The 26,445-nt window shown below is 39.5% G+C and overlaps 1 protein-coding gene across 8 annotated transcripts in view; it reads right to left on the reverse strand.

Moving 5' to 3' along the window:
* SEPTIN10 (septin 10) overlaps positions 1-26,445 on the reverse strand; it is a 59,839-nt gene that overhangs the window by 31,853 nt on the left and 1,541 nt on the right. For 3 of the 8 annotated variants that reach the window (XM_065677846.1, XM_065677843.1, XM_065677844.1), the window contains exons 2-10: positions 22,736-22,853; positions 21,820-22,015; positions 20,166-20,352; positions 12,657-12,818; positions 10,655-10,751; positions 9,942-10,110; positions 5,020-5,085; positions 2,385-2,517; positions 64-254 (exon numbers count right to left, since the gene is read on the reverse strand). In XM_065677846.1, coding sequence (XP_065533918.1) covers positions 64-254; positions 2,385-2,517; positions 5,020-5,085; positions 9,942-10,110; positions 10,655-10,751; positions 12,657-12,818; positions 20,166-20,352; positions 21,820-22,015; positions 22,736-22,853 — 1,319 coding nt within the window. Of the gene's footprint in view, positions 1-63; positions 255-2,384; positions 2,518-5,019; positions 5,086-5,114; positions 7,136-9,941; positions 10,111-10,654; positions 10,752-12,656; positions 12,819-20,165; positions 20,353-21,819; positions 22,016-22,735; positions 22,854-26,445 lie in introns of those variants that run through there. The other 5 variants (XM_065677847.1, XM_065677845.1, XM_065677850.1 and 2 more) reach the window with 5 other exon arrangements.

Genomic DNA, 26,445 nt, shown 5'->3' on the forward strand with positions numbered 1-26,445 from the left:
TTATAAAAGTGGTATGTGAAGAAGTTTTTCTTGCTGCCTCTGATGACTAGCATCAGCACTTACTTTTTGTGGTCCTCGCCCTTGTTCAAACTGACAGCAAGGGTAGAGACAGATGCTTCTGACTGGAGTAGCTCAGCATTAGCTTTCTTCTCAAGAAATGCAGCTATTTCATCTTCTAGAACTTTTTTCTTTTTCTCTAATTTCAGATGCACTTCTTCAAGAATTTGCATTTGTTGTTCATGTTTAGCCAGTTGCTGTTTAAAGCACAAAAGAAATATTTCCAACTGGTAACACAAGGTGGTGATATCACAACACAAAACCCATCTGCAATAAAACAGTAAAACCTACCTCAACTTGCGTTAAAACTCATTTAAAATCTGCAGTTCTTTCCCAAAACTGGTAAGACTGAAACCAACCGTCCAGAAAAATAACCAGTCACATCAGACTGTTCTCACAGAAGCCAGACTACAGACACAAAGTACAGATGGAAACCTGATTTTCAGCCTGCGGAGCCTAACAACATCCTTTATTCCTCCTGAGTTGCCTGCCCTCATAAGAAATAATTAAGACTATAAATGTAACAGTAGGCCTGTTTTACACCGTACAGCTGTCAGATTTTATAAATATGTGTATGTATGTATAATATTCATCTATTTACTTCATTACAACAGTTAACTAGATGCATTTATAAAACCAGATATACCAACAAAAACATTCAGGGTAGAAACAGTAAGCTCCTAAGCAACTGTATGTCTCAGGAGTGGTAACGCTGCACAAGTTTCTTCTGAATAAAGCATGAGAAAGCAATCTGAAGTACAACAGAAATTCCCGGTTTTCTTTAGTTTTCAGATACACATACACACTTCTCAAATAATCAGCAACGAGAGTCTATGACAAATGTTGCTTAGCAGTGACTGCGTGATCGCTTTCCCACATCAGGAACTGGGAAAACTAACAGCCATAATTCAATTGCAGTATGCGGAGCTCACAAGCCACCCGATACAAATCATAGAAGGAAAACATCAAAGGGTACATGGCCAAGTGTTTTTCCAATTGGATAGCCTCATACTGAGAAGGACTGAACCTGATTTTTTTTCTCTGCAAGTACCTGACTTAACAGATTTAGAAAACAAAGTATTTAGCCTTCTCATATAAAACATGCACCTAAACACCTTGCAAAAACTGCTGCCTCTTTGCTGGGAGACTGAGGTACAGAACTTCAATAAGTCTACACAAATTTCCAATTTCAATTACACTAGTGTTTGAATATAAATATGCATGACCATGATAGAATCTGGCAGAAAGTAGATGAGAAGATCCTGTTTCACCAGTCCAGCTTGACAAGACTAAATCTTCAACAACATATTCAACAAATGTTCCACATCTCCAAATATTCTTAAGGCAGCTGGGTATAGATGAGATTTTAAAACCAAAACAAGACCAACGAAATCAAGCCACCTGAATTTCAAACCTCTCAACATGAGGGTTGAACTTATACTTAATAACTAAACCTGGAGGTCATACAAGCACATATGCCCCACTACCTCAGGATGAAAAACAATCTATGGGATTTTTTTCCTGAAATTATGTTTTTCACAGAGCAACCTGTGCATGAAAAGCACTTACAATGCTGCTATGGCATACAGATGTTTCTCAGCATACCACTAGAGAACACAAAGAAACATGCAACCATTATATCTATCACCCTTTTACTTCACCAAATCACCTCCTACCTATTGACTTGTCCCAGCTTTCCAGCAAAGCCTTTAGACTATAAGCTCCCTCCTTCCAAAAAAATCCAAAGACTTCCACTTATAGAATCATTTAGGTTGCAAAAAACCCTTAAGATCATCAAGTCCAGCTGTTAACCTACCACTGACAAGTCCACCACTGAAACATGACCCTAAGTGCCAGATCTAGATGTCTTTAAAATACCTGCAGGGATCGTGACTTCACCTTCCCTGGGCAGCCTTTTCCAATGCCTGACAATCCTTTCAGTGAAGTTTTTCCTAATATCTAATCTAAACCTCCCCTGGCACAACCTGAGGCTGTTTCCTCTTGTCATCTCACTTGTTACCTGGGAAAAGAGACCAACACACATCTCACTAAAGCCTGCTTTCAGGTAGTTGTAGAGAGTGATAAGGTCTCCCCTGAGCCTCCTTTTTTTCAGGCTAAACAAACTCAGGTCCCTCAGCTGCTCCCCAGAAGACTTGGTCTCTTGTCTGCCGTGTCTAATCAATCTGATAATCTAATCAATCTAATTAGTCAATCTGCTTTTGATTACTTACATTACATTACTGCCCCCAAAATATCAGGAAATTATGCTAAAAAGTTAACTCTTTCAAATCTCAGCAAACGAACTTAAGTCAGACAGGCATGCCTACCTGTTGCTCTTCTGCTTTAAACATTGCTACTTTCTCCTTCTTTCTCTGCACATACTGTTGTCTTAGCTCCTTCTCTTCTCTTTGCAGTTCAAGGTAAAACTCAGACCACTCTGCTTCATAGACTTCCTGTGGACTAAAGTCCAAAAATGTAAGCAAGTCTCCAGTACGCTGCTTTAGTCAATGTGGAATGCCACCAATCTGGAACACTGTTTAAAGAATTAATGTTCATCTGAAATATTAATTTCTACAGCTTGCCACATAAAAATTCATAAACAACCCTAAACAGAAGGAAGCATCTTACCTTTCTGTGTCTATGTCACCACTGCTATCAACACAGTGCTGGCAGGAAAAGTTCTGCTTTTCAGGGAAAAATGAATGGAGCTTGTGCACAGACGTGTCTCACACACCAAAGAGCACACTACCTTTGAAAAGCATACCTGGCTTAATGATACAAGTTTTTCCAACCAAATACATACCATAAACTTCTCTAAGTCACAAGATTCCAGAGAGACAGAATTGGTGGATCAGAGCTGTGCTAATAGCTATTACAAAACCAAAAGGAATGAATCTAACCATGGGTAAAGTTCCAGCTCTTTATTCCGGGGCTATTCTTTTACACCATTCATAGTTTCTGACAGCTCCTGAGTGCTGACTGGTCAGCCATCCTCAGCTATCTTGAGTTACTGTCCTTTGCCACTGTCCTGGGTTGAGCAGCAGCAGTCATTTTTCTCCTTCTTAGGAGCTAGTGCAGTGCTGTGTTTTGATCTTTTGGCCTTGGAACAGTGGTGATAACGCCGATGTTTTTCAGTTGCTGCTCGAATGTTTGGTCTGGCCAAGGACTTTCTGAGCCTCATGCTCTGCCAGGGAGGAGGGGAGGCCGGGAGGAAGCAGAGACAGGACACCTGACCCAAACTAGCCAAAGAGGTATTCCATACCACAGCACGTCATGCCCAGGATGTAACTTGGAGTGACCCGGAAGGGTTGGGACTTCAGGGTTGGAGGAGGTATCGGTCGTGCTTGGCTGGGGGGAGTGGGGTGAGTTATTGGTCGGCTGGTGTTGAGGTGTTGTATTCTTTCCTCTTGTTATTTCCTTTATCATTATTATTATTGGTGGTAGCAGTAGTGATTTGTGTTATACCTTAGTTACTAAACTGTTCTTATCTCAACCCGTGGGAGTTGCATTCTTTTTGATTCTCCTCTCCGTCCCTCCAGGAGCAGGGGGAGGGCAAGAAGTGGGGGGAGTGAGTGGACGAGGTTTGTGGTTGGGTTTAAACCACGACAGCCACGTATCTCATGCCTTCCACTATGAGGTAAAATAAATATATATGTCTACCAAATATTTAAATTTGGTTTAGATTTTTAATAAACATAAAAACTGGTACAAAAGTGTGTAAGTCTAATCTTTTTCTGTTTCTATTAAAACAGAACGGAAAGACTTACAAGAAAGTACATCTAAAAACTTAATAATTTAGAGCATAAGTATTCTTAAACAGCTTTCTAAAACGATGACTGACCAGTTTCCCAATCCTAAAATTTCTTATTTGTATTCCAAATATAACCCAAAGAGAGAGAAAAATCATCTTGAAATTGCACATAACAGATGTAATGTTTGTAACTCCTCAAGGTCAGAGCACTTTTCCAGTTCCATCTTATTTGAGCAATACATTGCAATAAAACACATTCAGAACAACAATCTTTGGGGGCTTGTTTTTTTAGGGTAGGGGGATTTATCAGCTGTGAAGCAACTTAGGTCATCCTGAAATTGCATCTACCATATGAAACAGGTGCATGGTTTTCATACAGGTATATTAATCCACACTATAAGTTTAGACAGCATATGTAATAACAATAAAGCTACAACACAGGTTTTTCTAGTGCTAGCAATCTCACTGTACACACTTTTGGGCCCTGTGTCAGTTCTACTAGCTAACATGCTGACTTTAGGTGCAATTAAAGCCACTAGAACAAGTGCTAGACTAAACTAACACGTCGCAATCGCACCTTCATTTCACCATGCAGACACTTTTAGACTCGACCTCCGCTAGTTTACCAAGTAAAAGCAATTTGGTCTTGAAATTAGTAAAAGATTAACTTTGAAGACATTGAATTTATGAAACAACCAAATTATATGTTTCAGGAAGAGGAGAAATAAAAATGTAATTTTTAAATGCCCCCTCCCCCTGGACTGAATTGTTCTGGAAATTGTTCTGGAAACCACAAAGACAAAATTAAAACAGTGTTCCATCTTCTGTGTCTGGCACATCAGCAGCATAACGATTCAAACAGCCGTTGGTTTTAGGAGGTTTGGGGAGGAGAGGAAAATAATTCACCAGATCTTAAGCCAATCCTTTCAACATTACTGCCTCCACTGCTCACATTAAAACACTTTTCAGTTTACCTGAAGACTCTTTTCACTACTTCTCATATAGCACATTATGAAAATCAAATTCACATGTTCTTTCATTAGGGTTGGACCTCTAGGATTTTATACTTGTACAAAACCCTTTGCAAAATTAAGATGACAATTATTTAAATAATATAGTCTTATTGAGGTTTTGGAAGAAGGGAAGGAATTGTGAAGAAAGTCTATACCTTACTAATGCATTACATACCTCATAAAAGCACTATTGCCTACCTTTCTACAGAAGCATAGTTGTAACACACAGTTTTTCTCTCTGGATAGGACATAGAACATGGAAGGCTAAATATAAAGATGCAAAACAAACACGTTACATTCATAAATAAAGATTCTGACTGAAGCAAATTCATCACTCAATGGAACAGAATGTGTATGTGCTACAAACAGCACAGGTATTTAGATAATATTTTACAGTTTGTTCAATTAAATTTTAAAAAGCTTTCGAATTTGAGACCCACACTTGTAACTTTTTGTATAACATTTGACTATCAATTAAGCTATATCAGAAAAACTAAAAAATTCAAAAGTTAACTAGTAGCAGGTATTTTTAGCATGGTCCCTTGACTCAGGGAACTACATACGTTAATACTAAGCAACACTAAGGATGTGATAGATCTAAATAATTACCATTTTCCCAGTGAAGACATGGAAAAAACGCGTTTTGATTGCGGTTTAGTCTTACCATAAGGAGGTCAAAATATTTAGCTCTAATGCGAAGGTCTCCAGTTGGTCAGATGAATCCCATTCCTGAGAGACTACTTAAGAAAGAAGACTAATAGCCTTTGAGATATTAGTTTTCCTTTCTTAGAAAAAGCAACTAGAGTCATATCAACCTTCTTCTACACATAACCTTATTCACACTACTCAATCCTTCCTGGTTTTCTCTCATCATTCTCAAAATAGATCGAAAAATAAACATGTTTTTGTTCAAGAACTGCAAGGTCTGAATACCCCAGTTTCAGGTTAAAAACAGATTGATCACATACTGAAAAACTGAAATGTTTGTGTTACAATCATGTTTAACCATAACTATGGTGAAGAACCAATTGTGATTATGAGCACAGAAAACCAACTAAACAAGAAAATTAGTAACATCAGAGAATCCAAATATGCAAGCACACAGCCTGAATATCAACCTTTGGCTTTTTCCAGCAGGCTCTTGCTTATTAGTTTTCTTTCAAAACAAGAACGTCCCCTTAAGCAACAACACGTCTTAGATTGGAAAACGGACTTAAAAAATGTCCAACTTCAAAACAGTAGAAATCTCCCCTTGCAAACATCTAAGGTTACTAGGTGTGTATGTATTCAGAAGTTTGTTTATCTGGAAGCAGTCCTCATGTCTAGATTACTGTTTTCATCTACCCCAATTTTTCTATGATGGACACCTCAGCAATTATCTCTTACTGAGATTAACCTCATTCATATTCCTAATGGACATAACAGAACCATAAAAAAGGCAGCACTAGACCATCCACACAAAAAAGGGTCTATCTTTATTTTTCAACAACACAGAAATGCAAATCCCCATTTTAAGTACTAAAAAATTCTAATAAAACCACTTCCTGGGTTTTACATCCAACAGATACCACATAAAACGCACGAAGCATCCTCCCAAATACTCTGCTATCCATCAACCATTACATAAATTTTGCCATAACAGGCTTTCCAAGTCCAGACTGGCTGCTTTTCATGGCTTGGAATCCAGGTTATACCTATATGACTAGCCTTAGAAGGTATTTCATTTATTCCCCGAAGCACCATATGGTGGATTCTTTAAAGCAGTTTACCACATGTTATACTTTAATCTGATATGGCATATACGTGACTGAAATTCTCATGACCTTTTGGAACAAACCCCTGAGTTTTGCATATTTGCAAGGAATAAGATTAAGTAAATTCCCAATTAGCCATTAATTTAAGTCATTCTAATTGTTCCTACCCAATTCAAATAATGGTTTGATAAAATACCAGTATAAACCAGGTGTCCTGAAAGCAGCAGAATTAACAGCCCAAATTCCTATACATGACTTTATGTTCAGTGATTGTAATACCCAAAGTCCTGCCTACATCCTTACACCTTTTTAACCATGTAACTAGTGCCCCTTCATACTTCCTAAATATTTTTTACTCATTGTGCGTACTTTCACGGATCTTTCCCACACAGTAGCCTTAGCTACTTCCAAATCACCCATGACCTTCTCATCCTACTGCAGTACTGCCAAGTTCCCAGGAGTTTCAAAAGACGGTACTTGATTCAGATGTAGTGATTTACTGACAACAAATGCACACTGGCTGGCCAACAGCTGGTAGGAACAGAGGTCTTCTGCTTTTCCTGCAAGTGAGAACACTAACCACGTAATCCCCTGGAAGCATCCAACCCTTCACAGAAGTTTGAAAATGGAGAGGTGGTTCGTAAGTTATTAGGGACAGACTAATAGACTGCACAGGTAAACTTAATACTCCCTGCAAGTATGGTTAATTAAAATGTTAACTCTTAGATCGCAGTTGCAAATAAATAAATTTAAAAGTCATTATGATGCAAATTCACAAAAAATGTGGAAGTAGAGAACAGGTATTTTTGAAGTTGTGTACACTTTCAGTAGTGTATATAAGAGCGTCACTTCAGACTGCTATCTTTATTTTCCCTCCTCGCACCTAGTAATAAAAATGCAAATACATTTTTCTGTTGTATGATGAAACCATCTCTTTCCAGGTCTCCTACATAAACATAAACCTTACCAACATGTTTTTTCACACATAAGAGTGAAAGCCTTTGATGATGATGATGATGGCTTGACTTCGCCAACGAAGATTTGGGAAGGGCTTTACCCACGCTGATGACTAAAAAGGCCAAAGCCTTTACAGATCTGCTTACAACTTATCTATCGCACAAGGTAACTAAAAACCCAAGAATTACTGGATTTGCTTTGCAGTGGTGTACAGTTTTGGATGAATAAACTAGTGCTGTACTTTTAAATACAGAAGAGTGGTACAGGAACTTCACAGGCAGCTTTTTTCACCCAGGACAACGTGTCATGAAAAGGCAGGACATGTTAGCTGCTCAAGTGTCAATGTTCAAATGCTACAAACGCTACTGCAGTAAAATCAGCAGAGTACTGAAGTCAGAAATTTTCTAAATTTACATAAAAAAACCTCAGTTGAAATTACCAAATTTAGTATTTAGAAAGCTACATCACAGGCACAAAATATGACTTCTCAACATGCATTTTGACCATTATTTATACAAGTGCCTTGAAATTTTATTCATCAGTTCATTCATACTGCTATGCTATATTAACTATACTTCAAAACTGCGGATCTTAGAATTCTTGTGTACATATTGTAAACATCTTTAAGGACAAAGAGGACAACAACTTAATAACACATTTTTGCCTAGAAAAATAGGATAGTCCCTATTCTGAAAGATATTGAAATTCACAGGCAGCGCTGAACTTCCACTATGGAAGGAGATGGTTTCTACCACGCTATTGAGGAGGACACTTTTTATCATTCCCTTAGTAGCTCCATAAAGCACCTTATGGGTAGGGCTACATTAGTCTGCCAATTACACTACATACAAATTCTCTAAATTCTCTTCCCTTTTTATGGTATCGTAAACTATCTCTTCCCAAAAGACAAAAGGCCTTGTCTTTCAGCCCTCAGTGCCACTCACTATGCCACATAACTTCAAGACAACCACCTATCCTAGATCCAGTCCCACTTTTAAATATGGGAAAAGCCTATGGTCAGTTTCAGTTGGTTTTAAACCTCATTCACCTTTGGTTCTCTATTTATGAGATAGATGTTTCTTGTTAAGTCAAGATAAACGTCAAGAGACCACTGTGATTCATGGTAGCTCAAGATCATCTAAAATGAACTAATCTTTAAATGCACCTTGACATTAAGGCTTGAGAAAGAAGTGTCCATATCCAGCATCTTCCTTGGCCACATTAATCTTATTTTTATTTGAACAATATATAAATTAGACATAATTAAAGTGGAAGAAATGCTGTAACTGTGAGTTACAGTAACTCTACTGCCTTAGAACTTTTGTGCAAAGTAGAGGTGAAAGCAAAGAATTTAACCCACTAAAAACAACTATTTGGAGGGAAGCCATTTAAAAGTTTGGTTTGTTGTGGGTTTTTTTTACCAGAACAGAATTGGTAAAGACAGTCTGATGACTAGGTAGAATAGGAAGTGAACAAACCAGCTGGTTCAAAGCACTAGAAATTGTTCTTAATGCAGTCTTATTTTATTTTCGTGTCTGGTTTAAGTCAGTATTTCCCAGCATGACTATGCAATAATAGCACTTTGATAAATTGTGAAGACTTGAACAAGTCCTGAAGCATCAGTTCTTCCCCATTAGGATTCTAACAACTTATAAAATACAGTCCCATGCATAAAAAAACCAAAGGAAGTTGGAAGAGTGAGAGATGTGAGATGACAGAATTGGAAATAAAATATTAAATAAACTAGATATAGAAATTGTAAATATTTCCTGCAAAATGTATCTTTACTACATGAAACAACCAAGTGTCTCTAACCCTCTGCTTTACTTTCCTCTATTAACTTCCGATAGTCTAGCAAGAGGTTTCTTAACATGCAAAGGCTAGACATTGGTCATTCTGGCAGACAATACGAGAAGTCAACAGTGTAACCAATGATTTTGTAAGAGTTTTTGCTCAGTTCCTTCTGAGTTTTGATTAAAACCAAACCATTGTTCAGAATCAGACATTAAGATAGATAGAAAATAAAACAGCATGCTGCTATATAATGAAAATAGTCTAAAATGCATAAAGTGCATGTACCTGAAGAAAATTTACGTTGTCTAGGACAAAAAATGAAATTCCCAGGTTTATTATAAAAGAGAAAGATTGCAGAAATACAACCAGCTTGTATGCCTTTAAAAGCAATGTTCATATACCCCACATACTTCTTCACAAAGATAACTGAATGAACATCAACATACTTGCTCTGACTTAAAAAACCACAAAACAAAACAACAATCAAAGAGGCACCAACTATTTTTTTTTCCCCTCTTATGAAAACTATTCTATGTCTGCTCTGTATTGGGTTGATACAGTCAAATGTGAAGTGAATAGATGCTGAAAGCAAGTGCTGCACATGCAGTCCTTTACCTGACTGGCTCGTTCCCTGGACCTGTGTCTCTGAAGCCCATCTCTTCCAGTCTGCACCGTCTGTACAACTCATAATGTCGTGCATGAGTCTGCTCTCTTAAGTCTTCCATATTTGTGCAAATAAGCATCTCACGAAGCTTTACAAAGTCACAGTGATTCTCATTTTCCACTAATAGGTTAAAAGAGGAAGATTTTATTACTATGCATAACTAGCAAAATTGTCAAAATATATTTTTTTCATCATTCATTTATTTTGTTTACTAATTATAATTCCACAAAAAGGTATCTTGTTATTTCCTATACATCTCATAATTCCTTGTAATTTCAGATATACACATTGAAGCACCAACTAAGTACTGGTGAACATATTCCAACACACCCTGATTTCCTGTTTGAGTTGAATAATGATAAATATCTCCTTTTTTTTCCCCTCTTCTCTACTGACAGTCATGAAACTTTGAAATTTGGTAGTACTAGAGGCCCTCTACCATATTAACCTACCCCAAAATTACATACACTATCTCACAGCTTGATTCCAATGATAGCATCATTGCTGATGGAACTACCAGTACTAATTGCTAAACTCCTTCAACTGTTGATCCAAAATACAATCAATATGGCATCAGCGGATAATATGAGCCCCTTTAAGTACTGGTGAATTTTATACTGCAACAATAACAATCTTGTAAAAATACCTTTGAGAATTCATTTACCTTGTACAATGCCCCAAGGGTACTGACGAACTCTCACCATTTTTTTTCCAATTTGCACCTTTTCGTCACTTCCTACTACCGCAAATGGCATGTGCCCCTGCAAGAGTCACACCAATACAGTCTTATCTCTCAGCATTCTTAGGTCAGAACTGAAAACCAAACACTTCAGAAATAAACTGGAGAGAAAAAACACCATTTCAGGAAAAGCCAACAGGCAGTTTCAAACTTTGAGGAGATCTAGTCAAACTACTACAATAACAAAACCAAGAGCGGTTGACAGACCAGATGAGACCTCATAGCAGCCTTCCAGTATCTGAAGGGGGCCTATAGGGATGCTGGGGAAGGACTCTTTGTTAGGGACTGCAGTGATAGGACAAGGGGTAAGGGGTTAAAACTTAAACAAGGGAAGTTTAGATTGGATATAAAGAAGAAGTTCTTTACTGTGACGGTGGTGAGGCACTGGAATGGGTTGCCCAAGGATGTTCTGAATGCTCCATCCCTGGCGGTGTTCAAGGCCAGACTGAACAGAGCCTTGGGTGACATGGTTTAGTGTGAGGTGTCCCTGCCCATGGCAGGGGGTTGGAACTTAAGGTCCTTTCCAACCCTAACTATTCTATGATTCTATGACTCTATGAGCGCACTGCCCATTCAGAGGAATGTCGACAAGCTGGAGAAATAGGCAAACAGGAACCTCATGAGGTTCAAAGGAGAGGTTCATGAGGTTCAATGCCAAGTCATCCACATCAAAGGCAAATAACCCCATGCTCCAGCAAATGCTGGGATATAACTGGAAAGTCACTTTGTAGACAAAGACATAGGGCTGCCGGTAGACAACAGGTTGGACCTGATGCAGCAGGTCTGCCCCAGTAGCAAAGGCAGTAGATGACATCCTGAGCTGCATTAGAAATCATATCAGCAGTAAACAGAAAGCCACTCCAGAACACATCCCTCTGATTTGCATTCAGCCGGAGTCCACATCCCCAGTAACAGTAATGAGAAAACCACAGGTTTGAACCAGAGGTATGGTGACTGATGTGGGCTCAGCCAAATGGCCAGAAATACAAATAGAGGGTGGGTATCTACATGCTAACCCACAACAACTGACCAAATTTTAAAAATAAATAAATAAACCATCACCTAGCAAATAAATCACTAGCAGCGCATGACAGCATGAAAGGGGTAACAGACCACCACCTTTCCTCACAGCAGAAAGACCTGTTACCGAATGACAGCCTCCACATTCGCACTCCCTGGCAGAAGTGACAGAGGTTGGGACTGCAGAACCATACGCTCCAGCATACCAGCTTCCCCTCCATACTTTCAAACACCCTACACGCAAACATTATGTTCATGTGCATCTACAAACATATGCACGTAAACAGCAAATACAGAGTGCTCAAAGCAAAGACATCTAGCTTCACAAGCTTAGTTGAAGCTGGCAGATACTCCTGGGAGGACCTGAAAGGACAATAGTAAGAAGACAGAAGTATATCTGATTTCTTTAATCCCCATAGAAAATCTGTCCTAATTTCAAATAAAGTACTAAATAAAAGGAAAAAGCAGATGTAAGACTTGGTACGATAATGACCAGAGAAAACTGGAGAAACAAAGCTCTTGAATATCTTTCCTAAGAGATGCAAGGTAGTATTTGTTGAGGAAAAGAGCAAAGCCAATCTGCCCATCTATGTTAGCAATTAAATATTAATTATATAGAAATTAGAAGTATTTATGAGTTAGAACCTCTTTTCTGTTGCCGAGCCAGAAAAGAAAAAGCCTCCTAAAACAAATGGTATCAACAGCAGAGCAACAGGAAGATTTGGGAGTAGGAGAGAAAAAGAGAACAAAACAAAACAGATGAGCTTTTTAGGAAGAGAGAAAAACAAACAAACTTGTTACATATAAACCTCTAAGCCTCAAGGTAATGGTGAAAAGACAGGCATGAATCAGCATTAGAGAGTGATGCTGTAGTACTAAAATATCACCGTTTTTGTCATTTACTTACATTCATGATGGAATTCATTTTAGAAACGGTTTCATCATCAGTTGGAAACTGGTATATCTGGATGCGATTACTAACTAATTCAGACATTATTTTTTTCTTGAAATTCTGTAGCTCGCTTTTAGTAATGCTGTCTGCTTTGCCTATAACTGGTATAATGTTCACCTATTAATGATACAAATTATATGAAATGCGTAAGACTTCAGTTTTGAGGTGACATCCTTTATAAATTAAATTGTTTAGTGATGAGCTTTTCAAAACTTTCCTGCAGTCCAAACTCTTCCATCAGTTGTTATCAAAGCTTCACAAACCATGAAAAATACATTCACTGGCATCATTTAACAAAATAACAACAGATTATTTAATATACTTGCTTAAAATTAATTGATTCTGAGAAAAGAATGAGGAAGAAGGTCCCATACACTTTAGCGCTTGGAACAGCAACTCCTACTTATTAACTAAATGACATTAGGTTTCTTTATCTCTGCTAATAAAATAGCTTGTTTTAGTTTAAGGGTACATGGTTCAGGTGTTAAATTAAAGTTGACAGCAGAAATACAAAACGAAAAGGAACCTGGCTACCAAAGCCTGCCTACCCTTGAGCTGCTTCCTTGGGGTCCTTTCAGCTACAGCAACATCTTCACCTCACCACTACAGCAGATCATTTCTTAAGTATATGCTATGAGCAGATGAATGGCAAAGACTGAAGCATCTTGCTTACCAGTCTTCGCATTAGTTATTCAGAACTCGTAATTCAGTTCTACTAAGGTAAACTGCCCTATTTCCTAAACCAATTATGACAGTAACTTAGTAGATGCCAAATTTTTCTTAAAAATACTATCACCACTCCCAAAATACGCATTTCTCAGAGCTAGATACAAAGATTTAATGTCGGTGTCCAGATATTTGGGGAGAAAATACAAATAAGTCTTCCACACTTCTCAAGATGAGAATTCTACAGACTTCAGTGATCACCGATGCAAAAAGGAGGAGGAGGGGAGAGGGAGAAGGAAGAAAAAAAAGGAGAGGAGAGGAGAGGAGAGGAGAGGAGAGGAGAGGAGAGGAGAGGAGAGGAGAGGAGAGGAGAGGAGAGGAGAGGAAGGGAAGGGAAGGGAAGGGAAGGGAAGGGAAGGGAAGGGAAGGGAAGGGAAGGGAAGGGAAGGGAAGGGAAGGGAAGGGAAGGGAAGGGAAGGGAAGGGAAGGGAAGGGAAGGGAAGGGAAGGGAAGGGAAGGGAAGGGAAGGGAAGGGAAGGGAAGGGAAGGGAAGGGAAGGGAAGGGAAGGGAAGGGAAGGGAAGGGAAGGGAAGGGAAGGGAAGGGAAGGGAAGGGAAGGGAAGGGAAGGGAAGGGAAGGGAAGGGAAGGGAAGGGAAGGGAAGGGAGAGAAGAGAAAGAGAGGAGAGGAGAGGAGAGGAGAGGAGAGGAGAGGAGAGGAGAGGAGAGGAGAGGAGAGGAGAGGAGAGGAGAGGAGAGGAGAGGAGAGGAGAGGAGAGGAGAGGAGAGGAGAGGAAAGGAAAGGAAAGGAAAGGAAAGGAAAGGAAAGGAAAGGAAAGGAAAGGAAAGGAAAGGAAAGGAAAGGAAAGGAAAGGAAAGGAAAGGAAAGGAAAGGAAAGGAAAGGAAAGGAAAGGAAAGGAAAGGAAAGGAAAGGAAAGGAAAAAGAAAATAGAAACCCACACACTTCTTTTTTTTCTTTTATTCTGAATATTCTGTCTGAATGGAAATGCCTGGGCATGGAATCTCAGAATGGATTCAAAATGGATGTTTTTGAAATAAGTCTTGTGTCTTTATCAAAACCTCCAGATGAGAAAAAAAAAACAAAAAACAAAAAGGCATTCCAACTCCAAAGTATGACTGCTAAGATTATCTGATGATAGTCACATAAGGGTAGCATACGCAACCGAAGCACATATGGGGTAATGTCTAAACACAAGTAAAATGCTAGATTTTTTTCTTTTAATAACATAGGTGATTTTGGATTGTATAAACAATCTATTGCAGCTTGGAGTAATTCACGGCTTCGATCAGATTAGCTGAGGGATATCTATTTAGGATTTCTATCCTATGGATTTAAAAATGGATGGAATACAGTCTTCCAAATTAAATTAACCTTTATGCTGATTTTCAACATGGAAGTCTTTCAAGCACTCCTTAATCGGGAAAGAATTTCTTAGATAACGAAGAGTAGAGAAAGACTACTGAAGAGTCCAGTAACAAAAGAAAAGCAGAATCACCAGAAACTGATTACAACTATCAACATTGGTGCTAAATCACAACCACTGCATTAAAATTCAAATGCTATACTGGCTTTGGATAAGCAACAAAAAAGTTATCTTTGTTTAAGCTGTTAAACAAAATTAATTTCTGCTTGCAGCATCTAAGGTTTACTTGAAAAGTAGTATCCTAGTCCTTTCATCCAATAATAACATCAACGGGAAGCACACATTTGAACTAACAAGAGATATAAACCATATTTATTTGTGTCACATATAGACGTGCCTCAAGTCCCAGTGCTCCCTCCTATGCCTACTACTCACTCAGAAACCAACTGACTCCCTTCCAGACCCTTCCCCAGCTACAACCAACTTTCAATAGCTACAAAATTGAATTTTGCTACAAAGTTATAGACCATTAATACAGAATCACTTTAAAGCCCCCCCAAAATGTCTACATTTAAATAAAAAATACAATCTTGTCCTTCCCCTTGCCTGTAGCTGATCATTGCCAGGTATAACTAAAATCTGTGCCGCTGTCCAAGGAGACAGATTACTTTTCAGCTTGATCAGTTCCCTAACGAAGCAAAAATCTTTAGCTTTCCATTTCAATCAGTTCCCTCATCCAGGGAACTGGCTGCCCGAAAATCTTAAGCATGCACAGTGGGAAGAGGCAGCTGAGCCTGCCTCACTGAATAGCAATGTAGATTGAGCGTATAAAATCACCAGGATAATTTTTATCCCTGTGCATTATATCTCTGTTTGCTAGCACCAAACTCAGAGCTCTCATCATCCTTCTGACAGAAATGTAGTGGTGATTCCCCCCCAGTTAGAAAACATGCTATTATTCTAAATTAAGATTTTCACGTAACACTTTAATGTCAAAACATCTATTGCCCTTTTATGCTATAGATAAGGAAAAAAATACATGTACTTGAAATTAATATTGGTTGCTATCTTGCAGGATATTTACATGTATCTCTGAATCAATAAAAAATTTCAAATTATTCTTTCTGAAGAAAAAAAAAAAACATCAAATTTAAGCCTCACAAGGCACATCCATATCATTCCCTGTCTTAACAGCAATCTATATATAATTCTGCAATAATTACTTAAAAACACAGATGTGTCAGTTGAAAAATCACTAGTTCCCAACAAGAAAACATACAGAGGATTCCCTTAATCTGTGAATGAAACCTGGCTGACCTGTAGTGATTCAATCCTAAGCAAAACTACAGGACTTTCCAATGTGTAAAAGCTAGAGGACAAATTCTTAGCTAGTCATCCAATCTATAAACAATAGAGAAAAAGTAACTGCCCAAAGATAGGTCTGTGTTTTTCCTTCCAGGATTATTGAGTATAGGATGACCCTATCCTATTCCAAGAATCCTCTTTACCTCTGAGCTGTTTAATCCGGTCTTGTTTTGTACCAAGCAGACCATAACAAAGCTAACAGCGTACACTGTGGTGTATTTAGGAAGAAACTAAAGACAGCTTTTGATAGACTTATACACTTGATGCATGCATGTTCCTTTACCACCTTCTCTTTATAGAATCCTGTACTCAGCATATGTGACCAGGACTTACACACCCTGGAAAATCCTGAGTTCTGAATTGCCTCTAGGAGAATAGAGTAGTAAAAGCATCACAAACTTGTTTCACAATGGGACAGAAACCAAACTACAGCTAAAGTATATACTTTTTCATCTACTTCTATTCTGCAGTAAAATCAGAAAGTAGAATCCATTGCAAAGGGATAAAACAACAGTTACATGCTGTTCATGTTCTATGTCCTCTCTGAACCAAAGCGGAAACACAAATATTTAGAGTCATAGAACCATACAATCATAGAACAGTTAGGGTTGGAAAGGACCTTAAGATCACCTAGTTCCAGGCCCCCTGACATGGGCAGGGACACCTCACACTAAACCATGTCACAAAAGGCTTCATCCAACCTGGCCATGAACACTGCCAGGGATGAAGCATTCACAACCTCCCTGGGCAACCCATTCCAGTGCCTCAACACCCTTACAGTAAAAAACTTCTTCCTTAAATCCAACCTAAACCTCCCCTGTTTAAGTTTTAACCCGTTACCCCTTGTCCTATCACTACAGTCCCTAATCAGGGACTAATGATCAGGGGACTGGAGCACCTCCCGTATGAAGACAGGCTGAGAAAGTTGGGGCTGTTCAGCCTGGAGAAGAGAAGGCTGCGTGGAGACCTCATAGCAGCCTTCCAGTACCTGAAGGGGGCCTATAGGGGTGCTGGGGAGGGACTCTTCGTCAGGGACTGTAGTGACAGGACAAGGGGTAACGGGTTCAAACTTAAACAGGGGAAATTTAGATTGGATATAAGGAGGAAATTCTTTCCTGTTAGGGTGGTGAGACAATGGAATGGGTTGCCCAGGGAGGCTGTGAGTGCTCCATCCCTGGCGGTGTTCAAGGCCAGGTTGGATGAAGCCTTGTGTGGGATGGTTTAGTGTGAGGTATCCCTGCCCATGGCAGGGGGGTTGGAACTAGATGATCTTGAGGTCCTTTCCAACCCTAACTATTCTATGATTCTATGTTGTGTGCGACAGTGTCGAACACTTTGCACAAGTCCAGGTAGATGATATCAACTGCTCTACCCCTGTCCATCAGTTCTGTAGCCCCATCATAGAAGGCCACCAAATTGGTCAGGCAGGATTTCCCCTTAGTGAAGCCATGCTGGCTGTCACCAAGCCCCTTGTTGTTTTTCATGTACCTTAGCATGCCATCCAGGAGAATGTGCTCCAAGATTTTGCCAGGCATAGAGGTGAGACTGACTGGTCTGTAATTCCCCGGGTCTTCCATTTTCCCCTTCTTGAAAATGGGGGTTATATTTCCCTTTTTCCAGTCGTCGGGAACTTCACCTGACTGCCATGATTTTTCAAATACGATGGCCAGTGGCTTAGCAACTTCATTCGCCAGCTCCTTCAGGACCCGCGGATGGATTCCATCAGGTCCCATGGACTTGTGCACATTCGGGTTCTTAAGATGGTCCCAAACCAGATCCTCTCCTACAGTGGGCCCAAGGTCTTCATTCTCACAGTCCCCGCATCTGCCTTCCAAGACTTAGGTGATGTGGTCAGAGCCTTTGCCAGTGAAGACTGAGGCAAAAATCTCATTAAGAACCTCAGCCTTCTCCAAATCCAGGGTAGCCAGTTCTCCCCATATCTTTCAGGGAGGGCTCATGTTGCCCCTAGGCTGTCTTTTATTTGCAATATAACTATGGAATCCCTTCCTGTTATCTTTAACATCCCTAGCCAAGTTTAATTCTAACTGGGCCTTAGCTTTCCTAACCTGGTCCCTAGCTTCCTAGACAACATCCCTGTATTCTTCCCAGGCCACCTGTCCTTGCTTCCATCTTTTATAAGCCTCTTTTTTCCCCTCTAAGTTTCCTCAGCAGCTCCTTATCCATCCAAGGAGGTCTCCTGGCCCTCCTGCTGCACTTCCTTCTAGTTGGGATGCAGCACTCCTGAGCTTGCAGTAGGTGGTCCTTGAATATCAGCCAACAGTCATGGGCCCCCCTGCCCTCTTTGTAGGGCTATATCCCATGGAACCTTACTAAGCAGGTTCCTAAAGAGGCCAAAGTCTGCTCTCTTGAAGTCCAGGGCAGTGAGCTTGCTACATGCTCTTCTCATTGTCCTGAGGATGTCGAACTCGACCATCTCATGATCGCTGCATCCAAGGTTGCCCTTCCCTGTTGGTGAGCAAGAGGTCAAGCATGGCACCTCTCCTTGTCGGCTCCTCTATTACTTGCAGAAGGAAGTTGTCTTCCACACAATCGAGGAACCTCCTGGATTGCATCTGAGCCGAGCTCCAAATGAAGCTGGTTCATTGGCTGGAGCGGCTGGAATATATCTACATTGCTCCAAGCAACTGACTGGGTGTGATGGGATGGAATGATGCCCCCCTCCCTCAACACGTCTAGTTTAAACCACCCTTAACCAGTCTGGCAAGCCTCCTACCAAAGCAGGAGAGCAAGTGGCTAGAAACTAAAATTCCCCAAAGCAGAATTAAGCTCATTTTATCCTGATGGGAAAATATTTATCAGGATGCTGGGACTCATGGATCTATTTCCTTTTTCTTTTGGAAGAAACACTGTTTTAAAGGTAGCTCAGTTTATGAGAGCACAACCTAGACGCCAAGTATTTCTGTGGTTTAACACAACCTCCAACTTCAAAACTCTGAGAAGAACAATATGTTCCATGAGACTGTCCCATATTCTAGTACCAAGGCTCTTTAGCTCTCTGCGTATTACAGGATATTTTCACAAACATTTTTATCTGGCATAAGGAAAGCAGTGACCCTGTCTCTCCTAACTTTGTCCCACCATACTTCTCCCCATACTTGCTCTGTGCTATTGAAAAAGTTCAAAATGCAAAATGCATTCACAAAGAACATTACAAAATCCCAAATGTGCTCATCAATCACAGATATGGAACAGACAGCTGATCTGATCCTTGTTATCTTGAAGAAACATCTCACGAACAAGCAAAAGCAGGAAGAAATGTGCCTTTAGGAGAAACGCTAATAAAACACAAAGGAAAGGGCTAGAGGAACAACAAATAAATTTAAGTGATCAAATTTTTCAAAATTTCAACAAATTAAACCCAAATTACAAAAGGTTTCTTAAAATGGGCTAAACATTTAGCTTCATCCAGCCCATTACAGGAAAAAAGATAAGAATTTAGAAAGTGCAAGTAATCATATTAGAAACTGCTATTTTAAAGCTTTCAAACCAAATCAAGATGCAACATTTAAAACACTAATGCAGCCTATCTTAGAAAAAGCCATGCTGGCAGGGTGTTCTGCTCATGGCATTTGCCTCTTTGGTTATCTGCAACAAAGATCTTCACAGTGCTGCAAAGCTTTTTATATGCCAACTTTCCAGCAGTCCCAAAACTCAATAGCGAACTAGAAACAAGCTTAACTAGAAATATTACAGTGCTGATGGAGGGTACCCTGCCCAATCACAATAAGACACATGTTAATAGCTTGTTAAAGGTAAAGTTGGCATGGGTTTATTCTGTTTTTATACCTCGTAGTGCTTCTTTTTTCAGCATCTTGCCAGATGTCTCTCTCCTTTTTCTTTGTAAACAGGTGATGAGCTGCAAGCTACTTCCAGAACTTAAGGTATACTTTAAGTTCAGAATGCTAGTATTAAAAACATCCCAAAACCAAACATGCAGATATTGAACTGAAAGGTGGTAGAAAGCCTAAAAGCTGCAAGATGCTTCAGAAAGCAAGACAAATTTCTAGAACTCTGTTTCAAAGTCTTACCTTGCTGTCTAGGCTTCTCATGGTTAATAAATCTAAGGGTTTCAGGGAATGGCCTGTAGGTGAAATGAAATAGAGGCAAACATGGATGCGAGAATCATGGTAGTTAGATAAAGAACGTTTAATTTTCAGTTCTTCCTGGAGATAGGCTTCAAATTGTGCATCTATATAATCCACTATTGGCTGATAGCTGTAAGAAATAAAATTGAGTAACCAGTGATTAGCTAGTCCTGAACAGAGCCAAATTAAGAAAGGAATTCCTCTTGTACCATTTTGTGGATTTTTGCTTTACCTGTCAAAAGGCTGCTCAGGTATCTACAGCACAAAGTTAAATGTACAGAGTGATCTTGATTTCTGAAATGCTATTCAAAAAAGAATGGTGCATCTAATACAGATAAAATATTTCCTAGCTCCTGTTAGTGAACAAAAGCTACATGAATTTAGTTATGACTATAACCAATTTTCCCAAGTGATGTTTTATAAATTTTTGCAATCAAGCTGTGCAACTGCAGACTCTTAGATACAAGGAAGATACAAAAAACTCTTAGATACAGTACAAGAAAAGAAAGAATACGTGATTACCAGTGCCAAGTAATAGGACCTCCTTTACCTTCTGAAGCACTGTACAAGAGAGAACTCTTAAACAATAGACAAAAATTGAAAAGGAGGAATGCAAGAGAACAATGTAAATCTGATTTGCAATAAGTACAGTTTAAGCATACTTTATCCTATCTGAAAAGAGATTATAATCTGCTTTCTAAAAGAAAGTGTTGCTAGATGTAAAGGCAGTGTGCCCTTACATTCCTGCTACTACACAAAGTTTAGAAACCAGATCAAATTCTATTAAAATTCCAAAGCAGTTGTTACACACAAAATTGAAAGGACTAAAAGGCAGTTCCTACACCAGCCAGCAAACCCTCTAATATCTATTCTAATACTTGCATCTCATTCATCCAAGTCACAAGCAGTAACTGTTTTCCAGTCATATCATAAGCCACTGTTCTCATGACAATGTTAATGTGACTCTCTAACCTTCAATTATAACTACTACCATTTAGGCACCCATATATCACAAAGAATTGCTGAAATGCTTTACAATCAAGATAAAAGAAACAAAGTCTGCTGAGAGACAATCCAGTATTTTAAAATCTTCAATTCGTAAAAGCAGACTCAAAGAAGTTCTGAAAGACACTAGTGTGGTAGCTCTACATCTTCTGATCAAACTGCCCGACATGAAAAACAAAGGCCTTCAGAAATCCATTTGATGTTCATTCCAGTTTATGGTCTTCAATATGTTCCAATCAAATGTTTAACTCCCCTATATATCTAATTTATATAATCTACAGTAACCTGTTTGCTTGTTCAAAAAGTCTCTCACTGACCTTCTCCCTGCTTTCCTCCACTCCAAAACAAAGTCACTATTGCATGTATTTTTGACATACTTTTATAAAAGATCATATCATAAAGAAAGGGGCAGAGTTCATCTGCTCTCTCAAATAATCTCCCAGATGAGAAGAAGAACATGCTTACGTTGGTACACGAATAGTTAACCAAATATTTGGAGTATATGCAAGTATTAACTACAAAGTCCAAAGAAAAATCAACTGCAATTGAAGACCAAAACTTCTGCATATCACAGCAATGACAGGGCACTTACCTATCTTCTTTGTTTATTTGGTCACCAAATCCCACTGTATTTACAATGGTCAGCTTCAAAAGAATATTACGTTCCTGCAGTTCATAAGTCTGGGCTCTAAGTTCTACTTTTGGCAGAAAATGCGTTGACACAGGGTCATCAAAACTGGTGTTAAACAAGCTGTTTATCAGGGTTGACTTCCCACTTCCAGTTTCCCCTAGAGTTAAATAAAAGGGTTAGGGAAGACATTTTGCACATCAAATAAATACCTTCTGAGCATAGAAAGTGTTATCACAGGAACTCAACAAATTTACACAAAAAAATTGCCAACTGATTTCTCTGAGCAAAATGACTGTCTGCATTCCTTCTTCCTAAGGAGCACTAAGTATCTTCTACTTAATTTTTTCATCCTACAGATAAAAGAGTTACCCGCTAATAAGCAATAAACAGAACAGTCTCTTGACACTTGTGTTTCTTTAAAAGTGTGAACTACCTTCCTACAGATTTTAAAAGCCAAGTAACTAGCTGTGAAACCATGGGGTTCAACACAGGGGTTTTATGAATAAGGATAAAAATACTAGAGCAAACATTTGATAAGTATAGAAATACTTCAGTAAGATCACCTTGGAATTTCTGGAGGTTTTGATCTGAAGCTCTTCGTTACAGTAAAAGTAGTGTAATTTACTCAAAAGAATCCAAGAAGCTGCCCATAAATCAGTAAATACATTTTGCAGCATATTTGGTCTTCATGTTGTTTATGAAAACGTTAAATAGAAAAAGGATGGATACAAATAAGCAAAACTGGGGGAAAGCACGGAATTATAGTTCATGTTTAACATTAAAGACAGAGTTTAGCATTGCAACTGGGTTTAAATTTCAGTCACTTCCTAAGGATGGGTATGCTACTAAAGCCTTGAAACACCCAGACAGTACTTACCAACACAAAGGATGTTGAAGCAGAAGCCCCGCCTGATGGATTTTTTAACCAGTTGATCTGGTAAAGTACTAAAACCAACATGACCAGACAAGGACAAAGCTCGATAGTCATCATTCTGCTACAGAAAAATCATATAAAAATGTCAGTGAAGTTAATTGCAGAGCAATTAGCAAGGGCCTATGTTTTTCCTTCTGGAATTTTCCAAGGGTATCACAAGTCTTTCCCTCAGTGCCAGCACCTAATGCAGCTTCACTCTGCTACATACAGACTGATAAATACACAGAGAAATTAAGTCCACAAACTGATCACATGCAGCTTGCATCTTACTGCTTCTCAAAGAAATAACACATCATCCAGCTGAAAAACAAGTTACTGCCATATCACTAGTTTAGAAATATAGAGATAACTCAAAAAATAAGAAATGCAAATCATGCTGAAAGCAATTAAGTCACCATACTAGCCAGTCTGTTCAAATTAGCATCCGTTGGATGGAGCAGCTAAATTATGCTTGAAGGCAGCATCTCATCCAACTTTTTTCATGGAATAACTCAAAGCTTGTCATCTGAATGCTACAAGAGCTGTAATATTCCTGGGACTACTTCCTGTTTCTCACTGCTTTCTCAGAATTCATACTCCTTTCAAAGAGGCACACAATACAGACAGCTTGAGGTGGTCCAAACCACATCATTCCTTCCCTCACCCTCCTTTTCAAGGGTTGGTAGCATAGGTTTCATGGAACCGCACTGGGATTTCTGCAAATTCATTTAATCAAGTATACTGCTTGATATCAAGTTGTTTTGCCAATTAAAAGGAATCACAGAATCCCAAGGGTTGGAAGGGACCTCAAAAGATCATCTAGTCCAACCCCCCTGCAAGAGCAGGGTAACCTACAGTACATCACACAGGAACTTGTCCAGGCGGGCCTTGAATATCTCCAGTGTAGGAGACTCCACAACCCCCCTGGGCAACCTGTTCCAGTGCTCTGTCACTCTTACAGTAAAGAAGTTCTTCCTGATGTTAACGTGGAACTTCCTATGTTCCAGTTTACACCCATTGCCCCTTGTCCTATCACTGGAATATGCAAAGAAAAATCACTGACTGAGACAAAAGTCACATTTAAAAACTGGGGTGTTAATTTCAGAAACAAACTAAAAAATATATAGTTAGCTTTAAAATTTGCAACCTATTTCAGACTAAAACTGCTCAAAATTGGACGACTTCACAGCAAAAGCTGGGTCTCAGACTACACGCGTCTCTCTGCCCAAGCCTCCTGCAGCATGAGACTTGCAGTCCATTCAAAGAACTAGCTTGCCACTCAGCTTGGAGAGACTGAGATTTGCTCTCCAAAGCTTGAAGGAAAAAAGTAATCAATGCTCGTGCGCTTAGGCAGGAGGTGAGGATCGTGCCAGGCCCAGACAGCTACACAGAGGCCCTCCAAAGGATGCATGAGCATCAGCCATGAGGGCAGATAACAACATGTTGACATGTCCACAGGTGCTCCAAATGTGATTTTTGGAGCCCTGAGTTTCCACTATCACCAACAGGTGTGGACATTAGTTAAACTGGAAAATATATTTTAATCTTCCAAAACAAACTGCATTACTCTCTTACAATACATTACTTTCTTAATAACCAACGTTACATTTAACCCAGCAAATATCAATGTTGCTCTTGCCTCATAACACAGGAGGTAAGTAGGAAACTAAACAGATTTTGGAAGCAAGTAGAAAAATACTTTCCGTTTTTGGGTAGTCAGAATCTAAAATGTAGATGTGTGGTGTAGGCATGCATACCATTGACATGTCTTGATGTAGATATGTGCATGAAGGAAAGACAGGGAGCAGATGGGATGAGTAGAGGGAACAGAAAGGAAAGCTTGGCAAAATAACAACAGAAAAGTACAGAATATATAGGAGGATGAGGCAGAAAAAATAGAAAGAGAAGTGCATGAAGATGCAGAGTAAGAAAGGAGATAGATTAAAAATCACATGGAATTAATATGTCAGTCTATTCAATAAAATAAAAATCAAAACACCAAAGTCACGTATGGAACAAAGCATTTCCCAAAAAGGGTGTGTAGGGAAAAAAAGTATTGGCCAAAAGATGATGCTGTGAAAACTCATCTGACAATTTCACTCAAGAGTTATCAGATCATTTATTCAGTCTGACAGAAACAGCAGACAACTTTTAGGAATTAGTCCAAACATCACAAGCCAAGGATTCTTCCTTTATCTCTTCCAAATCACTTCTTCCATAGCATTCTGGTGCACCAACTATTGTCTAGCCCACTCCAACACACAATACAGCTGAAGTTGCTGCAAACCACAGGCTGCCATAAGATTTCCTTCATACATGCACGCATGGAGAGACCTCAGAAAGAACCTTTGGAAAACAAAAGCTGACATTTTTGTCCTATGTTTCTGTCTGAAGAAATCTGAGGAAGGGCAGAATCTCCCTGAATGCCCTGAACTCACCAAGGATGGGCAGAGGAAAAAGTGGTGGGCTCGTCAGTAGAGAATGGGGACACACTGTGAAGGCTGCTACTGAAAGATAACTTCTGGACTGTATTATGAGGTATTTAGGAACAAACAAACAAGCCGAGATATTTTGTTGGTTTGCCAGTTGTGAAGAGGTGACTTCACAAACAGCAACATATTCACTTGTAAATGCCACTAGGGCCTCTCTTCACCAGCAGGCACTTCAGTACCTTGAAAATCTAGCACAGTTAGTACCTGTTCCTCCATTGCTGCCTACGGATTGATGCAGCAGGAGGCAGCAGGTGGGGAATTGGTACCTGACAGTAGAAAAGAAACCCGGTCTTCACAGCTAGTGCTCTGTGTGCCGGGCAAAGGATAACAACAGTGCTGGTCTGTTCAGCTACTGCTACGCAGGAGGAGAAAGTGATCAGCTCTGTGGTCTGCACTAGGTCTCTCTCAACCTGTATGTTTCATGGAAGGAAAATCAAATAAACAGAAATCTGGTGCAGCCCTCTAAGACGACCTTGACACTGAAAAATCCTCACACTGGTATCAGTACCGGTATCACATCTGCATTCACTTTTGGAAGATCAGCACCCCTTTGGCTGTGGGGGCCCAGCTGTGCCTGCTGCAACTTTAGCACTGAATTTCCTGAAGAGCACCAAGTCAGTCGTCTTCCTTGGCTGCGTCAGACCCTTCTTGTTGATGCTCCTTGTCCAAATGAGAAAGTCTTAGATGAGACAGTGGTGGTTGCTATTAGAAGCTCTCCTTGACTGCAGCTCCCTCCTTTTCAGTTAACCAGTGACAAGTACTGTATGCAGCTGCATGGTGGCAGCGGCTGCCAATACTTTCCCGGAAGTCAAGTTTCCAAAACTCAGAAGTACTAAACACCTGCACCTCAGGCTTTGTGCAGCCCAATCGCCAGCAGATTTGCAGAAGCAGCTTGGGCTGCATTCCGGGGGTGATTTTACATTTCTCTTGAAAAAACAACTGAAAACAAAACCTTTTCCAGAATACGGTGGAAAACACTTTAATAATTACACTGCATGTGTTAAACTAGCAAATATTACGTGATGTCAGTATAAATATATTTTACGTCATTACGTTTACGTAATTTACATTTATAAACCTAACACAAAATCACCCTCCTCCACTACAGAATTATGTTATACATCCTATTTTCACAGTATTCTTTGTAAAGTTTGCCATGCACATGCTTCCCTCTCTTCCCTT

Source organism: Lathamus discolor, chromosome 4 (genome assembly GCF_037157495.1).
Source record: "Lathamus discolor isolate bLatDis1 chromosome 4, bLatDis1.hap1, whole genome shotgun sequence".
Classification (NCBI taxonomy): domain Eukaryota; kingdom Metazoa; phylum Chordata; class Aves; order Psittaciformes; family Psittacidae; genus Lathamus; species Lathamus discolor.